This window comes from Dendrobates tinctorius, unplaced genomic scaffold (assembly GCF_039654945.1).
Source record: "Dendrobates tinctorius isolate UK_male_01 unplaced genomic scaffold, ASM3965494v1 ptg000144l, whole genome shotgun sequence".
In the NCBI taxonomy this organism is placed as follows: Eukaryota; Metazoa; Chordata; class Amphibia; order Anura; family Dendrobatidae; genus Dendrobates; species Dendrobates tinctorius.
This window is the reverse complement of record NW_027361811.1, coordinates 7,035,039-7,049,263: the sequence shown is the minus strand read 5'-3', so window position 1 is coordinate 7,049,263 and position 14,225 is coordinate 7,035,039. Positions and strand designations below refer to the sequence as shown.

General features: G+C 44.7%; 1 protein-coding gene across 2 annotated transcripts in view; it reads right to left on the bottom strand.

The window, feature by feature from the left end:
* TUT7 (terminal uridylyl transferase 7) overlaps window positions 1-14,225 on the bottom strand; it is a 149,666-nt gene that overhangs the window by 22,274 nt on the left and 113,167 nt on the right. The window contains exons 14-24 of one of the 2 annotated variants that reach the window (XM_073545990.1): window positions 13,405-13,555; window positions 12,609-12,695; window positions 12,388-12,488; window positions 12,225-12,282; window positions 11,997-12,100; window positions 7,133-7,222; window positions 6,940-7,053; window positions 5,724-5,801; window positions 3,690-3,867; window positions 3,370-3,417; window positions 3,193-3,284 (exon numbers count right to left, since the gene is read on the bottom strand). In XM_073545990.1, coding sequence (XP_073402091.1) covers window positions 3,193-3,284; window positions 3,370-3,417; window positions 3,690-3,867; window positions 5,724-5,801; window positions 6,940-7,053; window positions 7,133-7,222; window positions 11,997-12,100; window positions 12,225-12,282; window positions 12,388-12,488; window positions 12,609-12,695; window positions 13,405-13,555 — 1,101 coding nt within the window. The remainder of the gene's footprint in view (window positions 1-3,192; window positions 3,285-3,369; window positions 3,418-3,689; window positions 3,868-5,723; window positions 5,802-6,939; window positions 7,054-7,132; window positions 7,223-11,996; window positions 12,101-12,224; window positions 12,283-12,387; window positions 12,489-12,608; window positions 12,696-13,404; window positions 13,556-14,225) is intronic. The other variant, XM_073545991.1, reaches the window with a different exon arrangement.

Below are 14,225 nucleotides of genomic sequence, written 5' to 3'. Positions count from 1 at the left end.
CTCCTTACACCTTCACTCTATTCCTCTTTTCAACCTCTCACATGTTCACCGTATCACACCACAATACACACTCACTGGCCTCACATCATTATAGATCCATACACACCTTCACAAAGGATGTTTGACACTGTCCCCACCTTATGTATCACCTATCACTAGATTTTTGGTTTTATAATACTTTATAAAGTTTATTTATTGATTTTTGTTCTTTTATTGTATATATTGTAGTCATATCCCTGATGAAAGCTCGAGATGTAGAGCTGAAACGTTGGATTGTAACACCACCCTTTTTTGGATTGTAACACCACCCTTTTTTTCACAATCAATAAAATCACAACAATTAAAGACTGTCGTTGAGAAGACTTTACTTTCATGTTATTAGTGTGCCGGGGTTACTCATATACTCCAGGGCAGCCTGGTCTGATGGGGAAGATCTGAGGGGGGTAACCCTGAAACTGTCCTGGGGGATAAAGGAAAATTCCAACCGTAGTCCAGAAGCTATTACGCCCCAGATCCAGTTGCTATTAGAAATCAGGGACCAGGCTGGGTAGAAGGCAGCCAGCCTACCTCCTACCGGAGCCACCAGTCATTGGGATGGCTTCTAGGATTCTCGAGATGAGCCTTCCTGACGCCCCCCCTCCTCCAAACAGAAAACCTGTACCTCTCCTTCTTTCATCCCATTTGCCTCGATCTCTGGACGACCTTCTACGAGGGAACTTATTCCTGGAGAAGGGACGTCTGTAAGAAGGGGTTGGTAAGCTGGGAAATTTCTTTGTCATCCACAGCTTTTTCCAGGAGTTCGTCCAGGACTGGGCCGAACAGGTATTCTCCCTCACATGTGATGGAGCAGAGACGGGATCTGACCTGAATGTCCGCCGGCCAACATTTTAGCCATAGGGCTCTTCGTGCTGCATTAGATAGCCCCGCAGTTCTGGCGGCCATCCTTGCTTTGGCAGATGCGGCATCGGCTAGAAAGGCTGCGGCATTCTGAATCATAGGAAGGACACTTAAGATGGATTCCCTTGAGACCCCACTTTCTAGCTGGGATTCGAGCTGGTCCAGTCAGACCATCATGGATCTGGCTGTGCAGGTAGCGGCAACTGCTGGCCGTAAGGCGCCAGCTGACATCTCCCATGTCCCTTTTAGGAAAGAGTCCGCTTTTTTATTTAGCAGATCTTTTAAGGAGGCCATGTCATCGAAGGAAGTGGATAGGCACAATCAGTTCCGTGTAAAGAATAGCTTCAACAGGTTGATGACCTGTTGAAGCGCAATGTAAGCGCAAAACGATCATCATCTGTACTTGCTCCATGGTTTTATCTGCCTGCTGTTGGTAACTTGATGCCACAATAAAGGAAATTCTTTGCACGGGATGGACTGTACTTATCCACCTTCTTTTCTATGGATATACAGACTATTTTCCTTGGAAGTGGCACCAGTATTCCATGATGTGTGTGCAGCTTCATTAACCCGAGGTCATACAGCTGTGCCTTTGTCCTGCTTTTTTTCTCCCATGGTACAGGTCATCGAAGGGTATAGAGGATTTTTTCGAGGCTTTAGCGACAGCTGCGTCAAGCTTCGGAGCTTTGTCCCATCTGCTTACCAAGGGGCATCTCCGCTTGAAGGCTGGTGGTAGGGAAAAAAAAAGGGCTCAGGTTTTTTCAACTCCCTATCTATTAAGCTCTGAACCTTGTTAAGAGGAAAAGATCTACGCTTTCTTGGATCCAGGCCGCCGAACATGAGATCCTGCGCTGAGAGTTTCGATTTTGCGTCCGCCACCCCATGGTGGATCTTACAGCCTTGACTAATTTGTCCATATGATCCAGGGGAAAGCAAAAACGGCTAGAATCTTCTTCTGAAGATGAAGCGGAGTGCTCCGAGGAATCTTCGCCTCTTCCAGGGGCGGTAGAGGAATTTGAGCTAGAAAAACTTGGCTCTTTTCTGCATTTTAGAAGATTCTCAATGTGATCGTGATTTTAGGGAATCTTGTACCTCTGCCCAGATTATTTCCCTTAGGCTTGCGGTGAAGTCAGGGGTTTCTTCCGTTACCTGTAGAAGTGGGGGAGAGAGTGTGAGGGACTATCAATCCTAAATAGGGACCACTTCCCCCCCCTTTCGAACCCTACAGTCTGCCGCACACATGGCTGACAACTTTAGGGTAGGCATCTGGCAAAGGGCAACTGCAAAGGGCACACTCCCTATGCTTCAGTTTGTCAGAAGACTTTTTCCCCTAGAGAAGGAAAAAACATATGGGGAATACTGCATCCGGGTACTTTCATGGAGAGCTCTTACCCAAGCAGTAGAAGCAGGCAGCCAGACTGCCCAGTCCGTCCTCTATTCTTTAGCTGGGGGTTCGTACGAGGCTTCTCCGAGACTCGCACATGCTTGTGTATTTGCTCCTGCACCTCCTCCTGCTGGTTCATGGGAGCTTCCGACACATCCATTTCTGGAAATGGCCAGAAGCATCCCTGTCGCATCACAGCGCCTTCTTATCCTCCCCCGGACATCAGGGTCAGCAGGGTTACGGCCAGGGCTCCCCCCCCCCCTCAGAGCCCACCCCCTTCCCCGACCCAACACACACACACACACAGAAGCCGGCCGGCACCCGACTTCCGGCCCAGACGTCCCAAGCCCCACCCTGTCACTTCCGACGCGACACCGCCACTGAAATGAGCCCATGGGGACATGCGGGAGGACGCAGGCGCGGCGCCCCCAGCCTGGAATGACCCCTCAGCCTCCCATGCGCCACCACGCCGCCTGATGCCCGGCCAGCGACGCCAGAAGAACGACAACGGGAAGGAGCCTAAGGAAGGGCCCAGGGGGGATACTTACCTGCCGGAACTGGCCTTCCTGAAGGCGGGCATCCTCCGGACCCCGCTCCACTTGCTCCGCTCACTACCGTGGAGACCTACCCGGACCCCGCACTGACCGAGGTAGGAGACCCCCTCGCTACCTGGGTCGGTCAGCCGGCCTGGGTATTCCTGACAATCCATCACAGACGATCTGTAGGGAACCCTGTCCTCCAGGAACAGGAAACCAACTGATGCATGGGAGAGGTGCCGCCCTTTTGTATCTGTAGGTTTCCTGTTCCTGAAGGGCAGATCCCCTCTCTCGGTGGTGCGGTCATGGACGATCAAATAAGATAGAAATAGTTCTAGATAACCCCTATAACATTAAGCTACAATCATGGATTACCATTTTGGATGGATATTCCTTGGGGATTCCCTTTATTGGAGTGCCAAACACACGTCTCCCATTGATAAAAGCCTTCATTATAAAATTTGTCACTGATGGAAAAAAAAACAAAAAAAACAACTTTATAATCAATAGATGACAACAATACAATAACATGCTGACATTTTAAGAACTTACTCTTCCTGGATAATCCAGCTCCAAGGTTGTGAGTCAAGTCAAATGGATCTATTTTTATAAATGCAAACATATACATTATGTAGATCAGCATATGCCATTTAAAATAGAACATGTGACCGATTAACGATCTGTGAACAGTAGTGTCACACTTTTTTTTTTTTTTTTTTTTTTAACGTTTTCATGAATATTCAGTGTATAAAAATTAAAATGAAGATGCAGAAACTTCCATATTTAGGATTCCTCAAACCGCTCTGATTATTTTGCAATACTACTAAGGATAATGCACAACATTAAATAGCAATGTGAATGAACTTATGTACCTTCTATGACAATATACTTTGATGTCCACTGCTTTTTAAAGGTGGTTAGCAAGCTTTTTTTTCTGATTGAGATGACATGTTCTTTAAAATCAAAGTCTTCAGTGTAAAAGCGAAGGAGGCCCAGCCATAGTTCGCCAACAGATTCCTTATTTTTCCCATATTCTGGCCAGTACTTTGCCTAAAAATCAACGTTTGTTTTAAGTTTTTACTATCCAGTACAATTTTAAAGCTGTAGCAGTCATTTGTAAGGTTACCAGGCTACGAGTAGATGATCAGTAGGGATAAACATCCCAAGATTGACTGACCGCTCAATGCGTTGAGCTGAAGCAAGCAGCTTCGGCAGGAGTGTGCGCATAAAGTCTACTGACCCCAGAGTTTCTATCGAGCCCTGTACATAACTGAGCGGCGCAGCTCCTACAGGAGCATCCCTTTTCAGGGCAGTGTTTTGAAGCCATTGGGGCAGGGCAGGTGATGAAAAGGATAGTGCTCAGAAACCGCACTCTTGCTGATCAGCAACACTTTGCTGCCTTATTATCCCTGCTTGAAGTGATAGTTAAATCAGGTAGTAGAATTGGTTGCCATTCAGGTATTGGGAGACCAAGAACAGAAAAACTTGGCTATTTTTTGCTGCATGTAACTTGCCTAAAAGTATGGTGTTAAATTGTGGTTGGCGTATAGATACAATCAGTCAGATGCCAGTGGTCAAAAATAATCTTTTGCACTGTATTGTACTGTTACTTCGTACCAAGTGTCAAAGGGAATTAACCCCTTCGCCTCCCCCTTTTTGGTGCAGGCTCCGGTGATGAGCTCGCACCTTTTCCGGAACATGAAATCTAGGTGAAATCGCGATTCACCTGTGGCCGTTAACATGTTAAATGCCGCAGTCAAACTGACAGCAGCATTTAACATGGACGCGCAGGAAGCCCGTTGCTTCCTCCTCCCATCGGCGCCCGTGTCACATGACTGTGGGTCGCTGACGGGTTGGCATGACAATCAGGGGTTAGGAGAAGACCCCTGTGGTTGTCACTGCTGCATCGCTGTGAGGGTCACCTAGTGGTCGGCACTCATAGTAAGTGAGCATTTCTGATACATAGAGAAGGGCTGCAGCCCTGCTCCATGTATCAGAGGCGATCAGACCAGTTCAGCTTCAAGTCTCCAATGGAGACTATTGAAGTAAAAAGTACAAAAAAGGTTTTTAAAAATAAAAAAATAAGACACAGAAGTTCAAATCACCCCCCATTTGCCCCATTCAAAATAAAAAAAAAAATTGGCATCGCCACATTCAGAATCACCCGATCCATCAATATATAAAAATTAATCGAATCAGTAAATGGCGTAGCGAGAAAGAATCGAAACGCCAGAATTACGTTCTTTTTGGTTGCTGCAACATTGCAATAATGGGCGAAAAGAACGTATCTGCACCAAAATGGAATCAATAAAGACGTCAGATCGGCACGCAAAAAATAAGCCCTCACCCGGCCCCAGATCCTGAAAAATGGAGACGCTACGGGTCTCGGAAAATAGCAATTTTTTTTTTTTTTTTTACACAAACTTTGGATTTTTTTTTTTTTTTTTCACCACTCAGATAAAAGTCAGTTTTAGCATTTACTGCACCTAGAAAAAAAGCCAAAACAAAAAACAAGTGAGGGATTGAACTTTTTTTTGGCAATTTCACTCCACTTAGATTTTTTCCCCTGTTGTCTGTTACATGACATGGTAAAACCAATGGTGAAGTTCAAAAGTACAACTCATCCCACAAAAAACAAGCCCTCACAAGGCCATTTAAAAAAAAAAAAAAAAAAAAAAAAAAAAAAAAAAAAATGTATGGCTCTGGGAAGAGGGGGAGCAAAAAATGAAAGTGCAAAACCAAAAATACCCCTGGTCTTTAAGGGGTTAACCACAACTACTTTCGTTACACAAGCTTTTTTTTTTTTTTTTAAGAACAAAAGGGCAAATGCTCTTCACAGCCACTTTAAAAAACAATGTCTTTTTTTTTTTTTAAGCACCCGATTATGGGAAAGAACATATACTTACCAGATCTCCCATCTGGGAAAAGAAATACACATTCCAACCATCAACCAGAATCTCAGGCTTACTGTCACTAGTGTAGATCTAATAAAAAAATTAAAAAATTAGAAAAAAAAACCCACATGCAGCACGCAAGCATCACAGAAGCTAAGCATCAAGTAAACAGCAGTTATCCATGGCAAGGAATTAACATTCATCTTCTCTCTTCACACAGGTAATCAAATCATTCATCTTCTGAACTGATCCACCCTGCATATATTCACTCCATTCACTGTTAGCAAGCAGCCTGAATGGTAGAACTCCCCACCTCTGCTGGCTGTCTTTTCTGCTGCAATATATCCAAATTGTCCAACTCCATACTGCTTGCTGTCAGTCGTCTGCTGCTTTACCATTTTGCTACATATTTTAATGTGCCTGCTAAAGCTTTGGTATAATTCATTTGTTGCACTATATTTAACACTTACTGCTTTATATCTGTGACTGGGGCCTCTAGATCTTATCAGGTGGAAAGTGCTATAGCATATAGATGTAGCCTGGTCTAGTGCCTTTAATTATCTAACCACCCCCTGGTGTGCTGGCCCCAGCTGCTAAATTATCCCCAACCAGCTCCCACAATCCCTCTCTCCTGATCATGTAGTGTGGCCTATATATTTAGTAGTTTTCTAAGGGGAAGCACACAGTGTGGGGTGCAGCACACAAGTAACCCATAAGCTAAGCATCAAGTAAATGGCAGTTATTCCATGGCAGTTAGTCAGGGCAGGAATCAGGTAAACCACACTTTGCTTTCCCCTTTAACCATGTGCTTGATTTCTATCCTCCTGTGCTCCCTTGTCATCCACATTCACCACCCCATCCCACCTCCATCAAGACTCATACACATTAGCCCCTCTATACTTCCCTCTCCCATGTACAGCTCCCATGCACTCCTCACCTTCCTGAGAAACCTCAGCCCATCTTGCCCAAACACATCGCAGAAAAAAAAAATCAAGGAAACAATTTAGTTTATAAATGGGTATTCAAAATTAAAGTGATGCTCACACTGCTGGTCTTTAAACTTATCTTGTGCCTCATTTACACAGAGCAGATTTTTAAGCCAAAGACTGAGGGATAACAGATTGTCTAGTAGTCATATTTCTCATCTGTAATATGCTGGCCACACAGTAGTGACGGACCAACTATAGCAGACGTTTCAGGTCAAAAATACACACAAATCTGGGCTCACCTCCTGGAGAACAGGGATAAGAGGCGGATTCCTCTGCTGAAGAAAGTACAGCACCATAAGTGTGTATGCGTAGGAAGAAAGGCTACCGCGAGAAGCATCTCCAATGTCGCACATCTTTTGAGAAAAAGGGACACTTCATAAGACTTGGAATATAAAGGATCATATCGTAGGCAGAGATTGTTTTTGACTGTACCTTGGTGAAGACTTTCATAATATAACACAGATATTTGACTCTTGAATCAATTGCAGCATACGATGCTAAAAGACGAGTGTTATGAAGAGCCTGCAGAACAAAAGCAAAGTTTGGTTGTAATTTGTAGGATAGGCCTTGCCTTTAATAGAATTATGGTAGGACTCTTGTAAGTCATCCATTAAAATGACATTTCACAAAAAAAGCAGTCTATCATAAAGGATTGCTGTCTCACGTTTCTCCTATATAACAGTGACTCCTGTTCTGGTGGCTTGAGTAGTCACCTTTTTGCTGTAGGGAAAATTAATATTTTGGGCACTTACTATAAAATCTTTCAGACCCTTCCCTCACAGGAAACCATGGGTGTATGCTGCTGCCACCAAGCAAAAAAAAAAAAAAAAAAAGAGTTAGCTCCTCCTCAGTAGTGTATACACCCACCAACTGATGTCAAGCTGATCAGTTAGTGGGAAAGCAGTAGGAGCAGCAATTAAAATATGGACGGGCCCAACAGAGGGATTTAGAAAAGGTGGGTACTGTGTCCCCAGAAAAAGGCTCAGAAAGATTTTACGGTAAGTACCCAAAATCTTCATTTTCTCTATTGCGTAATTGGGGGACACTGGAAACCATGAGCCGTCCCAAAGAAGAAAGAACCAAATGCAGGACCAGCATGACCCCAACAAGGTCAGGAAGGGAAGGCAACAAAGCAGGGCAGTAAATTACAGTAACTTTCTGGGAAACAAGGCAGGATAACTAAAAATGGGTATGAAGAAAATCACTGTAAAGCGTACACATCACAAGACAAACTCACAGATAAACTTAAATACTAGTTTCATTTGAAAAGCAGGTAGAAACCTGACCTTAAGGAGCTGGGGAACAAACCAGACTCAAGGCTCGACAATAAAGAGGCCAGGAGAGGTAAGAGGAAGGGGAAGTGCAAGAAGTTTTCCCCACTTAGATCTCAGACGAGACGTGATCAAATATACCAAGGCTTGAACGCTGTGGTTCAGGAGCCGGTAGTGAAACTGAAAGGAGTAAAATCATAGAAGTGAAAAGGGTGGCACTAGAAAACATATGGAAATTTCCATGAGGAAATTGTAAGGTGGCAGACTATTTCAGCACTATTAGTATGCAAGTCTAGCAGATCACATAAGAGTTGAACAACCGCCATGTCACAGAATCTAGAAGCAGACTGAAAAAACATCTCTGCTGATCCATGTAAGAGTATATTCCGAACGGCAAGGCTCTGTATTGGAATTCTTTTCATCTCACCCTTTATCAAGACGGCTAACCTGAGATATTTCCTGGAGTCTTTGTGAATGGGGACGTGATCATAAGCGTCGCTGAGATTAACACAGTCATGAAGCAGTTTGGAAACAGGATTTTGGTGGTGGACCTGATTGACTCCATTTTGAAGCTTTGATTCCGGACGTATCTGTTTAGTTTCCTTAGATTTATGATTGTCCGAAACGTGCCGTCTAGTTTGGTCACTAGGAAAAGAGGGGAGTAGAACCCCCTGCCCCTTTCCTGCAGGGGAACCTCCTTGAGGACTCCTTTTTTTTACCAAGCTTAGGACCTCGTTTTCTAGGGCTTCCTGCTCGTGCGTACTGGATTTCAGCGGAGTCATTACATACTTTTGAGGTGGGAGAGAGAGAGAAAGTCTATTCTTAGGCCCTCCTTGATTAGGTTTACTATCCAAGGGTTGAGATTCTCTTCCAGGCTGGCAGGAAAAGGATTAACCTTCCTCCCACCCTGGGCGAACTGTCACTTAGAGGGCTTTTTGTCACGGGACGGGTTACCAAAGAGGAACCCTCTATCTCTTCTCGTCCCACTTTTGTTCCCTCGGTGGTCTCCTCTGAAAATACTTCCCATTCCGAAAGGGCTTTTTAAATGCTGCAGGCCCCAAATTTGGGAATCCTTCTTGTCCGCCGCTTTCTGGAGGATGTCATCTAACATCTCCCCAAAAAGGAATTTCCCTTCACAGGGGATTGAACACAGTTTCATTTTGATCTGTAGGTCCCCTGGCCAACTTTTAAGCCATAGTGTTCTTCGGGCTGCATTTGAGAGTGCTGCTGCCTTGGAGGACAACCAGACTGAATCGGCCGATGAATCCGCTAAGAAGGCAGCCGCTCCCCTTATTGCTGGGATAGAGTCTAGGATTTTATCCCGTGGCGTCCCTTCCCTTAGATGATTTTCGAGTTGGTCAACCCAAACCATTAGGGCACTTGAGGTACATGTTGCCACTATGGCTGGCCTGAGGTTACCGCCAGCTGATTCCCATACCCCTTTAAGAAAGGTGTCTGCCTTTTTATCTAGGGGATCCCTGAGGGTGCCCATGTCCTCAAAGGGAAGGGCGAATTTCTTTGAGGCCTTTGCAACAGCTACGTCGAGCTTTGGGGCTTTATCTCAAGATGTAGATGCCTCTTCCTCAAAGGGATATTTCCTTTTAAGGGAAGGAACGGTGGTGTTTTTCCTGTTCGGTTTATCCCATTTTTTGATTAGGCCCTGAACATTTTCATTTAGCGGGAACACTCTCTGCTTTTTCTGGCCTAGTCCCCCGAACATTATGTCCTGGACCGTTTCATCGGGCCTAGGGTCCAACACCCCCATGGTAGACCTTACTGCTTTCACTAGCTTGTCTACCTCTTCTAGGGGAAAGCAGCGACACCCCTCTGTTTCCTCGTCTGAGGAACCGGATTCTGAGGTTTTAGATGCGATTTCTCCCGAAGTCGAAGAGTCCGACTGGAAAGTCACTATTGTGTCTTTCTTTTCTGATTGACCCTGTGCTTAAGGGATGTAAGGGCACGCCGAACCTCCGATTTGATTGCGGCTCTTAGGTCAGAGGCGAAATCCGGAGTTTCCTGACAGAGGACTTCTTTTGTACAAGACTCGCAGAGTTTTTTTCTCCCAAGATATAGGTAGGGGTCTAGTACAAGTGGGGCATTCCCTGTTCTTTTTCCCCCTTCTTTCCCTAGTAAGGGAAAGGAATTCTATTACAAAGGTGAACATTCACGGAGATCACTCCCCCAGAAGTATGCGGCTGCAGGTACCGATTCGGGAGACAGAGAAAGTTCCTGTACAGGCTGATTTCTTTGTGGCGATTTGCTCCTTGCAGCTGACGTGCTGCGCTGCGTGGAGTGACTGCTGGAACGGCCATTCCTGTTTCATTCCTTCTGGCGATGATGGTGGTGCTGCTGCTGTTTAAGCTGCTGCCTAGCTTGCTGCTCCTGTTGCTGGTCGCTATCCCCCATTGTTCAGGATCGCTTCCAGCCAGGAGTGTTGCTAGCCCCACCATTTTAAATTTCCTGGCTTGTGACGTCACCGCTCTCAGCCTGCACCGCTTTAGTCGGGGAGAGCGCTCCTGCGCATGCGCCGGTTCCATTTCTGGGGCGGCCGCCATCTTGGTACACCTCTGAACCATGGCGCCGCCCTCACCAGAGCGGCGGCTCCGACATCTCTCCCGCCTGCTCACCTGGCAGCCTGCATCGGCCCCAGCAGTGGCGTCTTCGGGCACCGCACCTTCCTGTGGCAGGGGCCTCCCCACTGCCATGCACCAGTCAGGCCGGCCCTGGATCCTCGGACACAGCAAACAGGTACTGTCCTGTGGGTCCACCGTCAGGGACAGGAACCCAACTGAAGGCGGAGGAGAGGTACCGCCCTTTTATCTGTAGGTTCCTGTCCCTGAAGGGCGGATCCCCCCTCTCTGTGGTGCTGTTATGGGTGAGAGAAACACCACCTCAGCACTTAATAAAAATAAACACCAGCATCTTATATATTTTTACAGAGGGCTCCCTTCCCCCTTATTTTCCCTAGGACTCAGAGTGGGATACCTGTTCTGAAGGCCCCAGCAGCAATCTTCGCAGCACAATGCGGATGTCTACTCAGGTATCCCGATTGTTGTCAGTAGGGGGACTGGAGGCTGTTCATCACCCTGCACTTCTCGCTCTGGGGGTGTGCCTGTGGCAGCGGAATGTAGGCAACGACCAGTCCGCCTTTCCCTCTGTGTGGATGCCCTCAACACTCAATGTGTTATGTTACATTAGGTGGGACAGGGTCCTGCCTGGTAGAAACGAGAGGGCACAGTAGTGACTCAACCTCACACTGCTCTCAGTCTTTAGAGGGAAATCAGTGACCAATTACACTGTCGCCCAATTCACAAGCTGTAGATGCACAAAAAAAAAAAAAAAAAAAAAAAAAAAAAAGAATTAAATAAAAACAAAAAAGTAGAAATCTGGCTGAGAACGGCCTTATGTCCACCACCTACTGACATTAAGCCAAAACGGCTAGGTTTGGTACCGATTGGATATATACTACTGAGGAGGAGCCAACTAGGATACACCCATGGTTTGCTGTGTCCCCAATGAAGTGATAAAGTATTTAGCTGGTTTTCATATAGGGTTTATTTATACAGAACCAAGTTTTGAGGCAAACATGCAAAGGGTGTCATAGTACCCTAAAATGAACTGCAACAGGGAAGGGAAAAAGGGAAAAAAACCCCACACAACCTTCAGGAAAGAACAAGTCAGGCACTGGACTCAGCTGATTTTCTGCTAACTCTTTTGCATATTTCTCCTTTCAATCCTAAATGTATTGGTAACAGCTTACAAATATTTAAACAAGATGCTGTAATCTAGTAAACGGGACAAAAATGAGCTTTAGGCTATGGTCTTTACATCAGTATTTGTTAGCCAAAACCAGGGGTGGAACAATCGGAGGAAAAGTACAATAGAAACACATCACTTCTGTATGTCACCCACTCCTGGTTTTGGCTTACAAATACTGATTGTGGGACCATAGCCCAATACTAGAAATAGGATTGAGTTCCTATTGTGTCCACAATACTCCCTCATTATCTATTACGTATAGTTACCAGTGTGTTATATAAACTGATGTCTCCTTCAAGTCCGCTTCTTGCGTGGTAGAACTTTACAATTGGTACTTTAGCTGTGGTAATCGGAAGAATGTTCCTCAAACCTTAGAGGAAAGAAAACTTGTGAGAAAACTTGAGATTTTTTTTTCCCCCGCCACTTGCTCCTGTAAAGTATGCTGTATATTATGCCCTTGTTAGGCTGATATCACAATAAACACTTAAGATTACCTTGATGTCTTTTAAGATGCCTTGCCAATTCATCAATGGTTTTTATGGAATCTAGTTCCTAGAGAAAAAAAAAAAAAAGTTGCAAAGAAAAAAAAAAAAAAAAAAAAAAAGCGTTTCATTACAGTGCCCATTACACGCCACAGTATTTTACTGAAGACATTACCTCTGCAGTTTCAAGGCCCTCAAATGTCATGCAGATATCCAAGTCGCTCTGTTTAAAGCCAAACCCATTTTTCGAAGACCCAAACAAATTCAACCTGGCTCCTAAATGGAGATGGTAACTGTCAGTTATAATCATAGTAATTATGTCATAGTTAGAAAATAAAAGTACAAGCGACTGGTAAAGCTATGTGCTCATAGCAGTGTTCAATACAATGTACTTACCCTTAAATTCACGTTTGATGAAGTCTTCCAGATCATATCTTATATGTTCTCGGGCTTTGTCTTCTAGAGATGTCGGACAAAAATCCTCTGTGCAAGATAGACCAATCAGACATTTGGATTTCAGCAATTTACATTAAAATATTTACAGCTATAATACATATATAAATGTACTCCTTTAAGAACATTTGCAGGTTTAGTCCCATCATTAGAAATTCTCTTTCTAGTCAGTGGGTAGCCAACCACTAGGACCTTTAATCAACAGTACTGAGCTCTGTTTAAAGGGCACAGCACCTGGACATGTACTACACTGCTCCATTTATTCTCTATGGGACTACCAGAAGTAAAAAGCAAAGCGCTGTATTTGGCAGTCCCGGAGAATGATTGGCACGGTGAGGCACATGTCCAGCCACTATAGCAAATCACAATGCTCAGCAGCCACTCCAGGAGGCAAGTTATTTCCAGTACATGGATAGATAACTTCTAGAGATTGGACGAGTTAATGGATTAACCAATGAGTTACTGCAATCTTCTGCTGGTTAGGGGTTTATACAGAGCCCAACCAGATGGGCTACATTTTGAGAGATGTAAGAGCTGCTTCAGACTTATCAGTCTTCTGTTGAAGAGGAGAAAACTCCCAAATCTGCACCAAGGCAGGGAATCACGTGACATACTTAAGCTGATTAAAAGGAGGGGAAAAGGGAGGAAGATCAGTCAAGAACGTGCAAGCAGACAAAGGGCTCAATATTTACACAATGCTGAATATGTAACACATCGTTCACACTCACTAAACACTCACCGTAACACTGGATACAAACTTGATCCAAAAGCTGTCTGAATTTAGCAGTGAGCGGTGGCAAGGGTTCTAGTTCAATTTTTTTAAAGTCTTCAGGACAGTCCTTTTTTAGATGCCCTTCTTTCTTGCACAAATTGCACACAACGGTGGGCAGCTGAGTTGCAAAAAAACAAAAAAATACAACATTGAGCTGAAGTTAGAAAGTCTCAAACATACACGGTAAACCATTGCTGAGGGTCTGATCCTTAAGGTGAACTGTAAAGTTAAAGTCTAGCAGAGGACTAGAAAATATGTTTCCAAGGGAGGGGGGGGTGGGAGCGTTTCTAAAGTCAATGTACATTTAAAAAGAAAATGCTATGGTATGAAAGCATTCCTTTTATTGCCGAGATAGTTGTCAAAAGAACTTGTCATGAATGTATTTTATTCATAACGTCTGGAATATAGCTCAAAGAAACACTAAAAATGCTAGAAATGGACAACCACAGCTCACCAACTAAATAAAATTAGATCGATAACATGCTTAAGTGACATGTAAAGCTAGTGACCTCTCGGGTATACCATCCTCTGTCCAAGTTATCGAGAAGTAAACAAAAGGGCTGCCTGAAGGTTTACCAAAAGCACCCCAACTTCCAAAGATAGCATGCTCTTTAGCTGGCCACACACATTAGATGCCTGTCAGACAAAGCCATCTCCTGCCCCTAGTAATATACTCACCAACGCCATCTTCGTCAGATACCGCTGCTGTTTCGGGCAGGCTTCTGCCTATTGTGACCTGCTGGATCGCACCATTGTTTTCTGGGTGATCCAGAATGCACTACTAAGAA